The sequence below is a fragment of the Carassius carassius genome, chromosome 39 (genome assembly GCF_963082965.1).
Source record: "Carassius carassius chromosome 39, fCarCar2.1, whole genome shotgun sequence".
NCBI classification, from domain to species: Eukaryota; Metazoa; Chordata; class Actinopteri; order Cypriniformes; family Cyprinidae; genus Carassius; species Carassius carassius.
The window spans coordinates 26,179,146-26,197,008 of NC_081793.1; the positions used below are offsets into that span (position 1 = coordinate 26,179,146).

General features: G+C 38.7%; 1 protein-coding gene across 15 annotated transcripts in view; it reads left to right on the forward strand.

Moving 5' to 3' along the window:
- Positions 1-17,863, forward strand: part of LOC132121691 (transcription factor COE3-like) — a 101,197-nt gene that overhangs the window by 75,996 nt on the left and 7,338 nt on the right. For all 15 annotated transcript variants that reach the window (XM_059531394.1, XM_059531399.1, XM_059531393.1 and 12 more), the window contains exons 11-12: positions 13,170-13,258; positions 17,707-17,772. In XM_059531394.1, coding sequence (XP_059387377.1) covers positions 13,170-13,258; positions 17,707-17,772 — 155 coding nt within the window. The remainder of the gene's footprint in view (positions 1-13,169; positions 13,259-17,706; positions 17,773-17,863) is intronic.

Here is a 17,863-nt window from a genome sequence, read left to right on the forward strand (position 1 = left end):
GAGAACACGGGGCCGGCTAATACCAGACCTGCTCAGACATTAATGTCTGCCATCGTTAAAGCCACAGAGACTCAGGGACCAAACATGTGCTAATGCTAATAAGCACAAAATAGGGAGTCTGTGTCAAATTCAGCACACATTATAATTTTTTGACAAATGTGTGTTATCAACCCTAACAAAAACTGACCATGGTAACCATAGTTTCTAACCATAGTAAAACTTGGGCTGTGTCCAACACCAAAACAGCTGCTTTGCTGCCCAGTCAGTCAATAACTAAACATGCGGGGTTTTTTTTTTTAAACAGACAACCTATCTATCTGTCTGTCTGTCTATCTCTCCATTTGTATGTCTCTCTGTCTATTTATGTGTAACAGTTTATTTATTAAGTACTGTAAATATAGTTTATCTATACAGTATATATAAATGTTTAAACTGTATAATTATATTGCCTATACTCAAAATTTACTGGAGGCTATTATAGAAGACAATCCAGCGTCTGTCACCCCCACAGTCCCCTGTCTTCATGAGATGTTTGTTGTTTGTTTTCCCTCACTGATCCTTGTTCCTGCTCATCAGTGAGGAGATATAATTACTGGCGGAGATTTTGAGGACTTACTTAATTATCCCCTCAAATTAAAAAAGGGAAGTCACAGACTACATGCCCCGTCCCTCTCATCTTCTGAACTCCAATCCCCATAATGCCTCACCTCCCTCTCTGAGGTCACAAATGACAGGCAAATCAGAACACACACAAACACACCCACACACACACACACATTCAGTTCATGCTGTTATAAGGCTTTATTTAACTGGATGACATTTCAAATCAGTTAAATTCCCCTTCAAAGCATATTCATTAATGACTGTTCTTAAACATGGAACCATATCAAAAACAGTTGTTGTGACTATTATTATTTTCTTTTATTTCCTTCTATATTTCAGTTTTTTTTCTTCTCTTCCCCTATTTTCACTTCTTGAACAATTGTAACACTTGTAAGTGCTATTGACTGAAACAAATTGCTAACGTTTATGCCTGTAATTAGTTCATAAACCGATGCTTTGAACTGGAAATGTTAAAATCATTCACTAGTCACAGCTCTCTCTCTCTTTCTCTCTTTCTCTCTCTCTCTCTCTCTCTCTCTCTGTGGGTATTTGCTAAATTGTGTAAAGGCTGGATATTTTATAAAGTCATTAAGAAAAAAAGGTACGAACAGAGTTTTTGTTGGGCGTTACAACATTTCATGGTGACCACCCTCTTGTTTCTGAGTCAGTCACACCCTCGCTCTCATCTGATACATCATGGCCAATTAAATACAGTGCTGTGGCCTCTTTTTGCAGGGGCGTATTACATTCAGATATAGGCTTTATCATTACTAGCTTAGAGCAACCATCTCTTGAGTGATGTATGGTGTGATTTCACCATTTGCTGTGCCTGAAATGGATTTTTTTCATATGTATAGTTACATAAAATGTATAGTTACCTTCAATACCACGACTTAGGTGCCCTTGAGCAAGGCATCGAACCCCCAACTGCTCCCCGGGCGCCACAGCATAAATGGCTGCCCACTGCTCCGGGTGTGTGCTCACAGTGTGTGTGTGTGTTCACTGCTCTGTGTGTGTGCACTTCGGATGGGTTAAATGCAGAGCACAAATTCTGAGTATGGGTCACCATACTTGGCTGAATGTCACTTCACTTTTTTTTCACTTTCAAAGTTAAATATATTAATAGCAAATTAAAAATAATTATGCATTGAGTGGGGAAATTTCACAAAACACGTGCATATCACACCTATGTGTGTATATTCATTGTTTTATAAGGATTTTTTTTATTGATATAATTTTTACAACAATTAAATATTTTAGCAAAAAAGTTTAAGACAGTCTTTAATTTAAATCTTCATATATATAAATAATCCAATGATTTCCATTATGCCATATTGTATATATACAGTATATCGCCCTGCAATAGTGTCAGTGCTGAAGGTGTTGTAAAAGGTCCTTCGTGATCGCTCAGATGTGGCGGCAATCTCCTGTCAGAGTGCTGTGCTACTTTAAGAGTCGATAATTCTCCTCCATCACGGCCAACAAAAGCCGCCTGTCTCAGAGGTCAATGCTCTTTAAACAAATTACTCTGCTCAGACTCTGAAAGCGGCTCCTAATGTCCTCCGGTACTCGCCAACACCTCTCGCTCTGACACAGCTAAACAGCAGTGAAATTAAACGCCGCAGAGATCCACCAAGACCTGGGGACATTAAAGAGGGCCTGTGATGGGATGTCGGCATCCTGTAAGGTTATGCAGAGGGTCTCGGTAGTTTACGAGCTGCCAGAACTGGGTCTAAAACAATGTGTTATTCAATGGTCGTCCATTAACACTCGGATCTACTGCATGTATCTCTGTGTGTGTTAGGCCTATTTACAGCTCCAGGCTGTTAGTGTCTTCATTTAAAAGGAAACACTGCAGTGGTTTATTGAGTCTGCATCCCTTTGTATCCTTCAAAGATCTGTGTGTTGTTATTTTTTTAGCTTTAACCTTGCATGTTTGTACGATCGTGTCTTTTGTTAACACAAGGCCACCGCTGCACCATCTGATACCTGTATTGGTTATCCATTGATCAGCTCTGGCATGGAACAGCTTGTCAGAAGGAGGGGGTGAGGAATCAAAGCAGGATGGCTGTGCTTGTCCCTTTGCCAATAGCTCTCAACTCGCAAATGCTCTCTTTAGCTGATCTGGCTATTTTAAAAACGCTATCCAGATGTTCACTTGAAATTCCTCATGAAATGGCTTGATGAGAGCAGTTTTTTTCTTGTTGATGTATTTTCTATTGAAACAGGAATATATATATATATATATATATATATATATATATATATATATATATATATATATATATATATACATATTAAGCACACAATAAAATAAATATTAAAATTAATGGACAATACAAATCGATTTGGAAATTTGCCTTAAGTTGCTGTCAGAATTGGCTTTTTTTTTTTTTGGTCTCAAAAGTACCTTAAAAATAAGCTGGAACATCCCTATCAACAAAATTGGAATGACAGAGTATACTTTCTGTCATTCTCTATGACCCAAATTTGGAGGCAGCAATGATCTTCTTTGGTTCCTAACAAGGGGAAAGTGAGAGATATAAATTAAGATATATATGTATGTGAGCGCTCTGGTGCTAATAGAGACTTTAACGGAGGCAGGCCTCCTGAGCGCTTTTACAAACGATTCCGAACAATGACACCAGCCATAAATAAAGCTCAACGTCGGACTCTAATTGCATCAAAGCTATTGCTTTCTATTTAGGCATGGTCACTGGTGACCACAGCCTTAACGCTCCACTGGAGGCTGGGGAGAGAGAGAGAGAGAGAGAGAGAGGAATAGAGACATACGGCAAGAGCTATCACCCTTCCAGACTATTTGTCCTAATCAGTGACACCCATTTACCAGAATTGGCGAAAATGAACTATACTTCATACAGAAATCGTGGACTTACCAGCCTTCATTTGTCATGGCACATTCGAGGGCCAGTAAACTTTTCCTTTCCTCCATTGGGATTGTAGACATGCATCAAAATGTTAAAAAATGATTTGCGATGGAGGCCCGTCAGACATTTTTCAGGGCTCTGGAACATTATTTGCTAATTTCCAAACCTGCGGCATGACAGGGTGCTCCGTCTTTTAACCCGCCGTGACTGCTCTGGACTCTTTCTGTTATTAGTACGAGTCAAGCGTTTTTTTTTTTTTTTTGCTTTATATTTCTCACTTTTTTTCTCTCCATGTCAAGACCCCTCCTCGCTTTTAGCCACTTCTAACAAGACTCATTTGTCTGTCACACCGGTGACAACGTCGCCCCTTTCGGCTCCCTGAGACTTTACCACAGCGTGCTCTCAGGCTCTCCAAGGGCTCCAAGCTCCCGGCCTGTTGATTGGCTGGTGGCCCTGATAAATCACAAAGTTTCCTTGTCAAGGTGAAGGTATCGACTCAACTGCACCGAAACTGACAAAATGCACAGAGGAGACGGTCATTTATCATAGCACAAAAGGACAAAGGGGTCATCTCGCCCCTTCACTCACTCGGCCCGCTGCCACTTTAAAGATGCCCATCTAGATCCTGGCACACATGCACACCAGCACTGAACCAAAGGTAGGTCTTCATTAGACTAATTACTGACATTTAGAGGCAATTAACCTCTGACGCAAGTGTTTAAATTTGTAAAGAGTGATTTCTTTACCTTTCACCTCCCTTCTGTAGTTCCGCAATCGTACTTTAAAATACTCACCCGCTTCTAGAGGAAGTCCATTACTGCTCGAAGAGGACAGTCTTCTAGTGGGGTCTTTTTAAGCAGATGGGGAGGGGATGGTTAGAAACAGGAAAGATGGTAAACAAATCTAAACAGTGGCACATGAAATGGCATATCAGTGAATTATCAGCCAAATGTTTGCACTGGGCTATCTGTCCATCAGACACTTGTCCCCACCCACTGCCTTTGGCCTTGCTGACCACGAGCTGTATCTGATAGCACCACAGATGCACACACACATATGCAAACACACACACTCAATACCAGAAGTAATCAGTAGCAGGGAGGAAAAGTAAACAGATGTGTTTGAACGCAGTCCAGGAGTTGTTTTCCTCTTCATCTCCATCATGCTCACTACATTAAGTACAATAAGCTGCACTCCACACTTACTAGAGAAGATTCATTCATTTTCACCATTACGAAATTGTTTTGTTACATCTACATTTAGCAGCAGGATCAGAATTACATTGAGAATTCTTTCATCTAATTGAATAACCGAATTTGGAAAGGAAGAAGAACTTGAAAATCAAAGAAATTCGTATAACTGTTGTTTTGATATTAGAAAAGCAATGTTTGTCAAGATCATCTTTGAATGTTGACTTGACAAAGCCTTGTCTGAAAGAGTTTTTAGAAGCTTTAACATTTAAAAATGGACAGATGCATTAAATATACTTAAAAACTGCAAAAAATACGGTTATTGTTACTAATGTTAAATAATAATAAAAGAATGTGAATTTCAATTCGATTCAATTTCACATTCACATCAAAGATTCTAATTCAAAATGAATAAAATGCGGTATCTGAATCAAAGATCCTAAAGCAAAAGAAGAAAAAATTCCCAAATGTGAACTTTTTTGAATCGGAATTCACACTCGTTAATTTAACTGGAACTATTTTATTTTATTTTATTTTATTTTTAAACAACAGTCTGGAAGACAAAATTATCATATGTTATTTTACATATTTTAAAAGTAATATACCGTAATTCCTCAAATAAAAGCCGTGGCCTTTATTTACCTGAACTGCAGAAGGTAACAGGCTTTTATTTGAAGCAGGCTTTTATTAGAGGCAGGCCTTTATTTCTAATTCCATCTGTTTGATAAGTAATTGTTTTAAATAACCCTTTTAAATTAAAAGCGATAGCGTTCCAGTGGACAGAGATCATAACATTAGCACAGAATCAGTTCAGAATCAATCACCAAAAGAACCAGTTTGGTTCAGACGCGTTGTGAGTCAGTCTGCTTCATGCTGAATCACACATGCGCAGTATCATCAGCTTCTCGGTTCTCGAATCGGATGCGTCCGACAGAAACGGTTCTCGGTTCAGTGTACTGGTACTGGTGGGCGTGTACGTTCATTATCTGGCTCTGCTGCACAAATTTTCCCCTGGCCTTTATTTAAGGCCGGCCTTTATTTGTCCGTGTTGACCACGCCCCCGGCCACTATAAGAGGCCTGGCGTTTATTTGACTACCGATTTTTATTTGAGGAATTATGCTAATAATAATTTATATATTTTAATGTGTTTTATTTAATTTTATTCATGTTTTCTACACATTTAATTGAAATGTCTGTGTAGAAAATGAATGGGCAAAAACAGATAGACACTCACTATTGTGCTCTTGTCTAATGATACACTGTAAAAAAAAAAAACGTAGATTCTACGGTAAAACGCTGGCAGCTGGGGTTTATTTACGGGAAATTCACATTAAATCTACAGTTTTAGAATATTTTATAGTTTACGGATTTTTCCTGTCACAATTTTACTGTTCATCGCTATTAAATATACGGATATTTTTTACAGTGTACAAGTGTAATGTACTAGGGAACTGCTCACTAATAACTAGAACCAAGAATTGAGTCCTTCTCAGCAGATGAGAATTTTTCTTCTCAGACAGTTCTTTGAGAAATAATATTACTTCAGAGAGGAGTGCGCCATTATTGTGAGCAATGCCCCACCATTGGGGATTGTGGTGATATTTTAACGCAATATTGTGACAAGCTACAACTCTATAATAAGCAGCGGTCCAAAAAAGATTCAGTCAACCTCTGCTTGTGCTGGAAGGGTCGAATGAACCCTCTCTCCTTAAAGAGCGTTGCACTGTGGTGATTTGGGTATAATTGGCCCTGCTGGTTGCTATTTTGGCTCGGTCCATTTTATTATTATTATTTTTATTTTTTTTACCTCTGGCAGCTTTAAATAGGTTTGTCCTCACTAAGTCAGAAAAATTAGTCATGCTCCAGTGGCCAGCACTCGTTCTGATGGATGGGGCGCTCTCTCGTTCCCAAACATCTTCCCCTTTTCAGCCCTCTGACCTGGGCACCACATTCATCGCCAAATTTATTTATAGATTAATGAGAGAAGCCACAAAGTATTGACCGGCAAAGGAAAACACAACTCATCTCGAATGAGGACGAAATGCAGCAATAATTTAGCACCCATCGGTCCCCCCTGCCCCTTCATCCATGTATTGATCTTCATTTTAAAATATTAATTTGCGTCTGCTATCGGCGAAGGTGGAACCCAATACGACTTTATATAGGTAAGCTTTTAAAATGGTGCGTTTGAGTCAGATCCGCCGGAGGTGAGTCACATGGATGGAGAATGCTGACAAAAGAAAGAAGAACAAGAGAAATGGAAGGAGTAGGGGTCTTTTTTAACCTTCCTTGTTACAGAAATAGACTTGAAATGTAATTTCTGTCAGGGAAATAAAATATGAACGGCCTAGATCGTGAGAGTGGGCTTCTCTTGTCCTGTCGACACTTTATCGGTGGCTTGAGCGGCCCTCTCTCTCTCTTTCTCATCATCATGCCTGTATCGGTTCAAAGTTCATGAAATTTCTATGAGCATTGATCTGCCTCCATTGATTTCTTCCCACACTCTCTTTTTTTTTTTTTTTTTCCACGCCGCAGATCTTTGAAATTTTAATTTCCGGAGTATCTGAATTTCTTGGAGATGAAATAGCTTCCTCTGAGACAGCTGGCAATAAAATGAAGAACTTAGAGCCATGTTGAAGAGCTCCGGCTCACTCTGTTCTTCGAAAACCCCACATTTTTCCCTGCTTCCTCACTTTTTGCTTTTTTTCTTGTTCAAATCAGACTTGAAATCCAAAGCACTGTAATAGTACAAAACTAGTTAGATATCAGCTATTTTTTCTTATACACTGCCAATCTCAGTTTGTATAGAAATATTATTTTTAATATATTGTAGATATTTCACTAGGCTTATGTAATATATGATATTATATATATATATATATATATATATATATATATATATATATATATATATATATATATAATCTAATATCAAATGTGTGTGTGTGTGTGTGTGTTATTATACACTTATTTTATATGTAATTAAATATATTATAAAAAATATAAAATGGCAGTTACCAGAATGTGTCTCTCTCTAAAAATGCCTTAGTCATTTTCTCAGTTTATATTTCAGGTCTGTTTCAAAGAAATTCTAATTATGAAGGTGGTCTGTTTTCACTAAAGAAAAGTAACTGAATTATTACTGCATCTCTTGGTCTGGCAGTAGCAGGAAGATGATCATAATTGCAATGAAAATTGACCTCATTTAGAGAAAAATCCAGCAGCTGTGCTGGAACAAATGAATGTTTTCCTGTTTTTATTATGCTGCATTAAACTCAAAAACTCTTTTTGGCCTTTTTTGTTTTTACTCTTTCATTTTATTTTTTTTTCTGTTTCATGCACGTCTCTGTCGCTCAGCTGTGGAACAATGGCCAGTCCGCGTTAAAAGACATTTCCTTTCTCTGTTTTTGTTTTTGCAGCGTGTGTTGACAACAGTCAGCCAATCCAGAGATGGGCAGCACTATTCCAGATCATGCTCTGTTTTAAAATCTCTAGCGTTTCCCCTTTCTGTTTTGTGTTTGTAGAAGAAAAAAAAAAGTAGAAAAGTGGTTCTTGATGGTGGAGGTGGGGCGGAGATAAGCTCGAAGCAGTTAAGGATAATTAGACAAAGTAATAGAGAGCAACAGCCAGAAAGCCATTCATTATCAGAGCCAAAGATAAAGACTTATCATCATCACGGGATGTTATGGACGTCTGGAATGCAAGCAAAGATTTCTATTTTTTTTTTTTTTGTAACAAATGAAAATAATTTGAACAGAATTGGATGCAGAAGTGGTGTAGAGTTTGCATTTTAAGGGTGTTAAATGAATGGAAATTTAAAAAACTGCTAATTTTGTCAGAATGATTTTTACCAAAATGAAAACAACATATGGTATATTTCCAAAGCGTGTGATTCAATATATATATATATATATATACACACATTTTATGTACCCTAGGGGAAGAGCCCAGAACTTCAGTACCCAGAATGTAACACCAAAGTCTTTAAAATGAACCAGGTTTACTCAGCCTAAGAAGCTGGTTGTTTGTATTTTGATTATTATTATTTACAATTTTCTGCAATTTTTCTTACAGTAAACCATTGATAAATATCTATTAAACATCCTTTATTAAATATTTTGGCTAATTTGATCATATTTTAAAGCTTGCAGTTCCATATTTTACCATATTCTATTCCGGATTTAGCAGAACATGACCATTGTGAATGTACATTCAAGCAAGTTTTCTTCATCTCGTAACTTTGCGAATCCGTGCAGCTGCATTTATTGTGATTGATTGTGATTTCGTTACTTCCCAGTGATGTTACTATGGGACACTTCTCTTATTGCTAAATAAAAACGTGTCACAGTTTAGTATCTGCTGCACTCTAGCGTGTCAGCTTTGAAGAATGACAATATATACAGTCTGCGACAACAAGGTCAAAACACTCAATCTTGAAATATATGGAGACACACACACACACACACACGAGCAGGCGACATGTAGACACACACAGACTTTCTCTGGACGTAAACTCAGAGGCTGTTTTACGTTAAGTCCCTGGCAGATTGTGCTTAACATTCTCTTTAACAAATGAGGGGTGAAAAAAACAACTAAACATGATGACCAGCCCAAGGAGCTTTAGATTTGTCATCCATCAAATGAAAACCCTTCTGTTCATTCACTCCCAAAAAGCATGCTAGCTCATTAGCAAGCACATTTCCCTTTTATACGAATGGTTCCATAATGCATAACAGGTCCGTACGAGATGTTAGCCTGATTTGATTTAACATGCTCAGTTATGCTTGAGTGCTAAACCGCTTTCGGCCCCACTCTTGCCATTCTGGATGGATAGAACAAACAAACAGAAAATGGATAACAAATAAAGATGTAAGCAAAACACTCTGCCACTGACTTCCAGATACCCATACACACACACGCATGCGGTGAAAAGCAGTGGTGACTACAGCCATATCCAGCACTCTCTCTCTCTCTCTCTCATTATCCACGAGGTCAGTAAGCAGAATTGGGAAGAAACGGAGAGATCAATACAAATTATCCCTGAGCAAACTGGCGCTGACAGCCTGAATTGCAGCATATGTTTACCCAAAATCGGGCAATTTATCTTAATATCAGCAAAGTAATGCGGAACAGGTGAAAGGTCACCTACTCTCTCCACCTCATAATTACCAAGCTCTAAAACAGGAAAGTGCTATTGATTGGCCGAGCCCGAGGCTGGGGGGCTGGCTCAAAGGCCAGTGGGAGGGGCTTAGCCTCAGGCCTGTGCTGAAAGATATAGAGATAGAGAATTTGTAGGTTGTGAATGAGAAAAAGAGTTTTGTAGTACAACAACGTGAGAGTGAAGAAGCAAGATGCTTGCAAGGAGTCTGTCTGGATTTAAACTCAATCTGTTCTCCATATTTCCCAGCTGGCCCAGTAGCACTAATACCCCCACCCGCCGCCCCCCCCCCCCCCCCACACACAAACCACATCTGTTTCTCCTTCTATTCATTTCTATGCCATTTTTATCAAATTTATGTGTTCGTAATCGCAGCAGTATTCCCCTTATAAGCTTTTTTTTTTTTCTTCTTTTTTTAGCACGGTAACCACAGTTTCCACAAAACATAACATGGCTATTAGAGTTATTAGTGATGTTTGCTAAGACGCTTAAGTGCACCATTTGTGCTACAGATACCTTAAATTGTGTATTACTTTATACAAAGTGATCAGGTTTTGGTTTTCACTTGGGAGGTGATAAAATGGGTGTAAAAAATCCAATAGATTTACATTGAGCCATATCTAAAGATTAGAATATTTTTAGGGTTGATGTTTTACTTGGATCAGTAAGTAACCCACTAACAACCACCCAGAAAACCTTAGCACTGCAAAATTAATTTAAATTAGTTAATTAAATTAGTAAGAAATTGAATTACTAAATTAATTTTCATTTTCAGTTTTTTTTTTCTTTTTGATAGATACTATGAATTTTATATGCATTTTTATTACTTATTCATTCATTTATTTAGACTAATAACACAGTTTTATTGTAGATATGGCATTTTTCTAGAAAATATGCATTGCTTTTTGTTCATTTATTCGTGATTATTTTTTTATATTTTTATTACTAATTTAATGGCTAATATATGTAATTCTGTATATTACCATAAAAAAAAAAAAAAAAAAAAAATGTGTGTTTTTTCTCAGCTGTAGTTAATAATTCCTGGCGTGTTTGAGGTGGAGAATCTCAGAGGTGAGGGACTCTCTTGCGCTAATGAAGGTCTCACTGACCTCTTTTACTGCATTAGCATCAGATCAATAACTGAAGAGCGTTTAGCTCCCACTATTCTGATACATTTATCAAACCGCACACATTCCTTCATCAGCAAAGCCTCAATGTCAGAGCGCAGAACAACATGTTGCTGTGTGAAAGTGCCATCAGAACGGCTGTAAATCTGCTTGCTTTCGGGCCATATTTAATGTCACCGGGTACTTTTATTATGTGTCCCAGGGCGAATACACATCCTGAAGGGCTAGTGTCAAAGTGCATGATCCATTTGTGTAGATCCAGGCGCCAAACATAAAAAAAAAAAAAAAAAAAAACACAGGCCAAAATGATGAATACCCTCATATGGGCAAATTCAGGCATAATGAAGTGCTGTAATACAAACATTTACATCTTGGAGAGGTGGAGGGTGTCCGTCTAGGAACGACAGGCGAGAGGAGAAGGAAAGGGGAGGTGAAGGTGTGCATGTGAGAGCTACATCCTCATGAAAGCCATGTCATGTAAAATCAATATGCCCGATCAATGCTTTATTAACAAGCGGACATCTTACTTCGGATTCCTGCACACTACTTTGTCTTCAGCCATGCAAGATGGCATGTCAAATAGCATCACTGCTGTCACATGATGACATGCATACGTGTGCGCCAAAACATAAACACTGTCTTGATATTGATCAAATCGGATTGATTGGATTGCCGCCCCCTACTACACTTAGATGTAATTGTAGCACTTCATCATAAAGTCACCCAATTATTTCCAGGAAGTTCCTGTCTAATATGCTCTTCTCCTCTCAGGCTGTCATCTCTCATTCTCTGCTTTAGTTCGTTCTCGTGTTCCTCCCCGTTCAGAGTTCAGTAAACTGCATGCTGAATAAGGGGAACAGACAGATTTGATCTCTCAAAAGGAAAAGCACATTGATTCATACCTCATCACGCACAAAGACATCTACATTCATGTCTGATAATATTTTTATTCTGATGTTCTGCTTGCTTTCCTCTTGTGATCTTTTTCTTCCTTCTGTATAATTTTTTTATGTTCATTTGCATGTAGCCACTTTGGGGGGCGGGGCTATCTGTATGTCTAGCCAGTGGCAGATTAGTGTTCAGGAAACTTGTTTAAAATTAGTAATTATTATTTGTGCATTTCTGATTGTTGATTATAGTGACATAAATTTTATACACACATTTGCATTATGGACAAGGATGCTGTCATAAGTCATATATCTTATTATTTAAAGTTGTTCTTATAAACTTACAAGTGATTTATTTATTTTTTTGTATGGACTAATACTACTCATATTTTCTTCGAAAAATTTACAAATATTTTTTTTTTTTTCCAAAAAACGTCGTACAGTGCAACATATTTCATATTTGTGGAAAATAACTTCCCATGCTTAAAGTCTAGTGATACTACAATAGACCTCCATGCGCTCTTCAAAAAGCTTGTTAAACACAATGCATGCAGTAGCAGGAAGTTGCGATTATGATTCATGCACTTGTATACGGAGCAGCTCTGTCTGATTTATAACCAGGGCACTTCATACTCAAAATTCCAATTTGAGAGGGAGGGAACATGTGTGTGTGTGTGTGTGTGTGTGAAGGAAAAGATTAATTACTATTTGTGGCCAGCAATTTCATGAGGCCAGCCCCGGCACAGCTGTGAAATGATAGCGCCCTACATCAGTTTGTAGTCAACCATTCACAGATTATTAAAGCTCCATAAGATGAAGTGTTCCTCCTGCCTGCTTTGCTTTAGCGTAGATGGCGGAGAGAGTGCGAGAAAGAGGGATAAATCTGAAAGGGTGCAATAGCCAGACATATGTCATCATTGCCCGTTGCCCATAAATCCAGAGGGTGCTTCAGGAAGCAGGACTGATGCAGACTTCACAGGGCTGATAGTCACAATCGAGTGTGTGTGTGTGAGTTTGTATGAGCGTGCCTGTTTCATTTGTAATGTATCCACTAACTCCTTCAAATTTATCTGATCAATTATAGGCCTCGTTCTTACAAATAGGAGAGGTGATAGATGTGGCTCTGACAGAGTATTGCAGACCACGTTATTACCTTTTATTTAAATGCTCAGGCCTATTTGGAATAAAATGAATGATGGGTGCATACATTCTCAAGAGCGAATGTAATAACATTTATGATGAAAACACAAATCTGTTCATTTGTTTTGCCTGCGCATGATGCTAACTGATGGCTTTTTCTTGTTTTGCGGTTTAGCTTTGAATGAACCAACTATTGACTACGGCTTCCAGAGACTCCAGAAGGTCATTCCCAGACATCCAGGTGATCCGGAGAGGTTGCCCAAGGTTAGTGATTCTGTATGTGTGTGTGTGTTTGTGAAAGAGCTATTTGTCATAGAAATGTCAAAATGGGAAACAATTCACTGGCTAGTTGAGCAAGTGCATGCAATCGCTTTTGGCAAGTCATCACTATACGATCCGGCGTGTTTGGATTCCACTGTAATCGCGCAACTTTCAGCACGTCGAAATGGTTCAATTAAGTATTTTTCCACCTCAGTAGGCAGTGGTGATTGTAATCTAAGCAGAGGCCTTTTTCAGATGTGTGATTATTTTGGTCTTGTTTTCCTTTCATTTTCCAAAGCTAGATCCAGTTTAATCTTTTGTTTAGAGAGCTTTCCGTTAAAAGTCCTTGTCTTAGCAGGTTAATAAATTAGTTTTGCGCATGTCAATATGGGCAAGCCCTCTCTCTGGGCTTTTTAGCTTCATTTATTTATTTTTTCTCCCACTTAAATTTCACAAACCATGCAGTTTGCCTGTAGTTCCCATGTGGTCGACACGTATCACAATTCTGTTGTTTTGATGTGTGACATGAAAGACAAAGCATGCCTGTCGGACCTTTTCTTTTTCCTATTCTTTGATTCGTCACGTTTTTTTGTTTTTTTTTCTGCTCATTTAGCTTTGATAGGATCTATGACTTGTGCCCGGCTAATAGAAAACGCACTAATTTACATCTGAGAGCTGTGTGGCACCAAGGGCTTTTCTTAATAATATGTTAAGAGATTATTTTGTACCCTGTTCATGGGTGTTTGGCACGAGCTGACCACCATGGAGGCCTAATAACAGATATCATACAAATATCTATTAAAGCACAGCATGGGAGCAGCTGCTATTATTAACTTCCTCTGAACAGCTCTGGAATGGCGTTGTCTCAGCGCTAGTGTCCCGCGGACACACACCAAACTAAAAACTCATAAGACTTTGCCCTGCACCACATGATGTGTTTCAATTACACTTGGCTTTCTGTCTCTGTGGAGGCCAATTTCTGGACAGGAATTCTCATTCCAGTAAATGCTTTAAACTATCCATTATCAAAAAAATAATAATAATAATAATAGTAAATACAATAAAATATCCACTCTGCTTGAGCACTTTTGAAGCTGGAAAAAAGCTACAAAATGTATTTATTTGTTTACGTTATTTTTGTTGTTATTGTATTTTTGTTATTGCATATTTTATTACATTAAAAGAAGAAAAATACAACTGCATCAGTAACAGAAAAATGTAAAAATGTTTGTATTTATTTTTTCTCAAGTGCATGCAAATTCATTCATTTGAAATTCAGGTAAACCCTCAGCACAGGGCCATCACACCAGATCAGTTCCAATAAACAACATAAATATTTGATTTTGGCCACTAATGGACCCAAATGTGAGTTCAGCAGCATGTAAATGAAAGTGCCAAGTGATTCATCATATTTACCGCAGCCGTCTGCACCTCTATTGCGTTCGAGGGTCACAGCCAGCTCCACGCAAAGCAGCAACTGACCCTTACACATATTCTCAATAAGAGGCAGAGCATTTGGGAGGAGCGGCTGCATTAGATGTCACAGGCGGGAGACAGACCGCTGTAATAAGAGGTTTTGGGGGAGGGATGTACACAGTGTGTTAGCAATAAGGTAAAGCCATCACACTCATGCTCGCCCGCTCGACTCAGCTGTAAAGTTGATAATATGACCCTGATATCGATTCCTGGATTGTTTTTTTTTTTTTTTTTTCAATGCACATGGTCTGATGGGAAATAGTAGCCGGACAGAAAGCCAGTATGGCGTGCATGTATTACTTTGGACATGCAGCTGCTAAATATCAACATGTAAAAATACAAGTATATCTCAATTATTTAGCTTTTTTATTGAACCAATACTTTTGATATCCCTAACATATTCATACTACGAGTTGCTTTGAATTGCAGTTTACCTCCCTAATTTTCGATCAAATAAAAATTTGGTGCTTGATCCAAGAAAAAGAGTGTCCATGAACGCATTTATATATTAAGACCGCAAGAGAGAGTAAAAAGCAATATGTGAAGTCACTCATGTGATGAGTCAGGAGATTGCTAAAGGGACCTTACAATCCTCTTTCTTTTAAGTCCTTGTTTGAAATCAGTGTCATCCATTTGTCTTGGTTTAAGGATGAGAAAAACACTGGAATGAAAGTCTGATCAGGCTCTATACATTTGCTTACATGCCATCAAATAGTATAGTAGTAACGTGTTGGCCGTATTCTCACATTCATTAGTTCCATTAGCCTCTTTGCATCCTGTTACAGCTCGCAAACACCAATCTATTCCACTTCCCGTTCAATCTAATATCCAAGAAAAATTATTAGAAATGCATTCAATTTGAGCAATTACCCATGCATTAAAATTCATCTTCTGTCTCTCGGCTTCTGCGAGGTAGCTACACGTATTGGTCCCGCCATTCTCAATGTATTCATCACCTCAGGCAAGAACTAACAGAATAATTGCTTTACACTTTTATAATGACATTAGCACCTCCAGCCCCTCACCTCACTTGGCTTCTTTAACAGTGGTGATATATACCACTCACGATATTCAAGAGTGATAATAACAAGTTTTTCATTTAAACGATTCTCATCCACCGGCGGAACAATGAGCTCTTGTAATAATAAGCCCTTGCATTTGTCACGGAACAAGCCCTGGGATCGTTTCGGGCTTAAATAGTTCCCAGCCTAACCTGGAGTTTTGTGTCGATGCGAAAAAAGAAGGGGGGTCAATTACACTTAACGCCGCCACTCTGAAATTTACATGGAAATGCTTTTCAAACACCGCTCACCGCTAATCATATTCTCAGCATGAGGCCAAAAGGATGAGAGAGGCATGCTGGAACAAAACATACTCATTCACAGCCTCCTTCGCCAATTGGCCAATGCATTCGACACGCATAGACTCCCACTTCAACGCGCTCTGGTAAATACGGTTCATTAGGAAACACACCTCATGGCAAACGACAGATTAGAATTTAGAGTATGCATCATTTTCTTAAACTATCCTTACATCATCTCCTCCTCTCAGCCACCATATGGATGAGAAGTTCAAGTAGGTGTCAGCTGGGGAGAAGTTTCAGCGATGTTAATTGTGATAATCATTGGGTGAAATTGGGAGGCATGTAAGACGTCTTGTGATTTGATGACTGAGATCATGAGTAATTATTAGCAGCTCAGAAAAACACTTAATCTTGCTTAGAGAGAGCTGAGAGCCGGACTAGGACAGCTGGGTCTTTCATTGACACTACCTGCTGAATGACAAGTGTAATTCTTTATTTGTATGCAAACTAGACGCATGCAACATGAAACGCAGCCCCCAATTTCCGAGGTAAATGCCCATTTGAAGAAGCAGTCATCCAGTTAGGCTCAGGTTTAGAGTGTGTCACTATAAAACGCATGGGCCTGTGATTAATCTTGATAAATATGAATCCAACATGGCGCTTGTGCATGGCAATGAAATAGCCATTGAGCCTTGATGAAGGCGCTCCGGGCTTTGCACTCGCAAGGACAACGCCATGAATGTGGTTACACTCAAACGCGACCTGCAAATCGATTAAAAGTAAGCCAGTAAGTTCAAGACATGCTAAAATGCAACAACAATTTAATACAAACTCCCAAAAAGTAGCTCTTGGAAGAGAAAACAAGTGGCAGCCCATTCAAAATGCTTTGGAGGTCCTGCCACACACACCTCATTGGCAGCTTAGGTGTGATTTTTGAAGGGAAAATAAGCGGCAGGTTAATCCTTGTTGTGTTATAAGTCGGGGGACAGCTTGCAGACGGGGATAAGCGAGAGTTCCCGGCGTCCATGTCCCAGGGCACAGCCTCTCAGCCCACTCTGGAGGGGAAGTCATTTATGAAGTCCTTTACAACAGCCAGAGAAAGAGGGTTAATTGAAAAATTTCCTAATGTCATTATGAAGGAACTAGATTAACTCAAGCTAATTCACTTTATTGTCCTGAAGAAAGAGGAATGGGCATTGAACTCTTCTGCAAATAAGGGGCATGAATTAGGGGTGAGATGTTGTCTTTGAGGACTCTGCCAGTTTAATTAAGATATGGAAAATGACTCATTGTTCTTCTGAGCTAAAGTGCGTGGAATTAGCAGGCGAATGAGGCGTCTGTGTTTGACTCGGTGCTAGTGTTTGTTTGTTAAATACCCAAAAGGCTGCATCGTTGAAACGCCTTATGTTGACTCATTTAGCTTAAGTTGCACACCACTTCACTAGTCTAACCAAGTCAAATGAAATGTGACTAAGAAATAAAAGAATTCATTTGATAATATATAATTAAAAACGTTTTATTTCCGCTCGTCAGCTTGTGTATTTTTTCCCAAACAGAGATAAAGAGCTTATAATTTAACCAGTCCCACTTATTGTTGATGTGCAATGTACTGGCTGATGGTGTTTATATGTCTTTATGACTGATTATGTTGCGTTCTGGGTGTATATTGCAGGAGGTGCTGCTAAAGAGAGCCGCTGACCTTGTAGAAGCGCTGTACGGGATGCCACACAACAACCAGGTACAAACTCATACTAATGAAGCACCTTTTCTCTTCCTTTGCATGGTGGCTGTAATTAAATCAGCATTCCTCTCCTTTTGCTACATTCCTG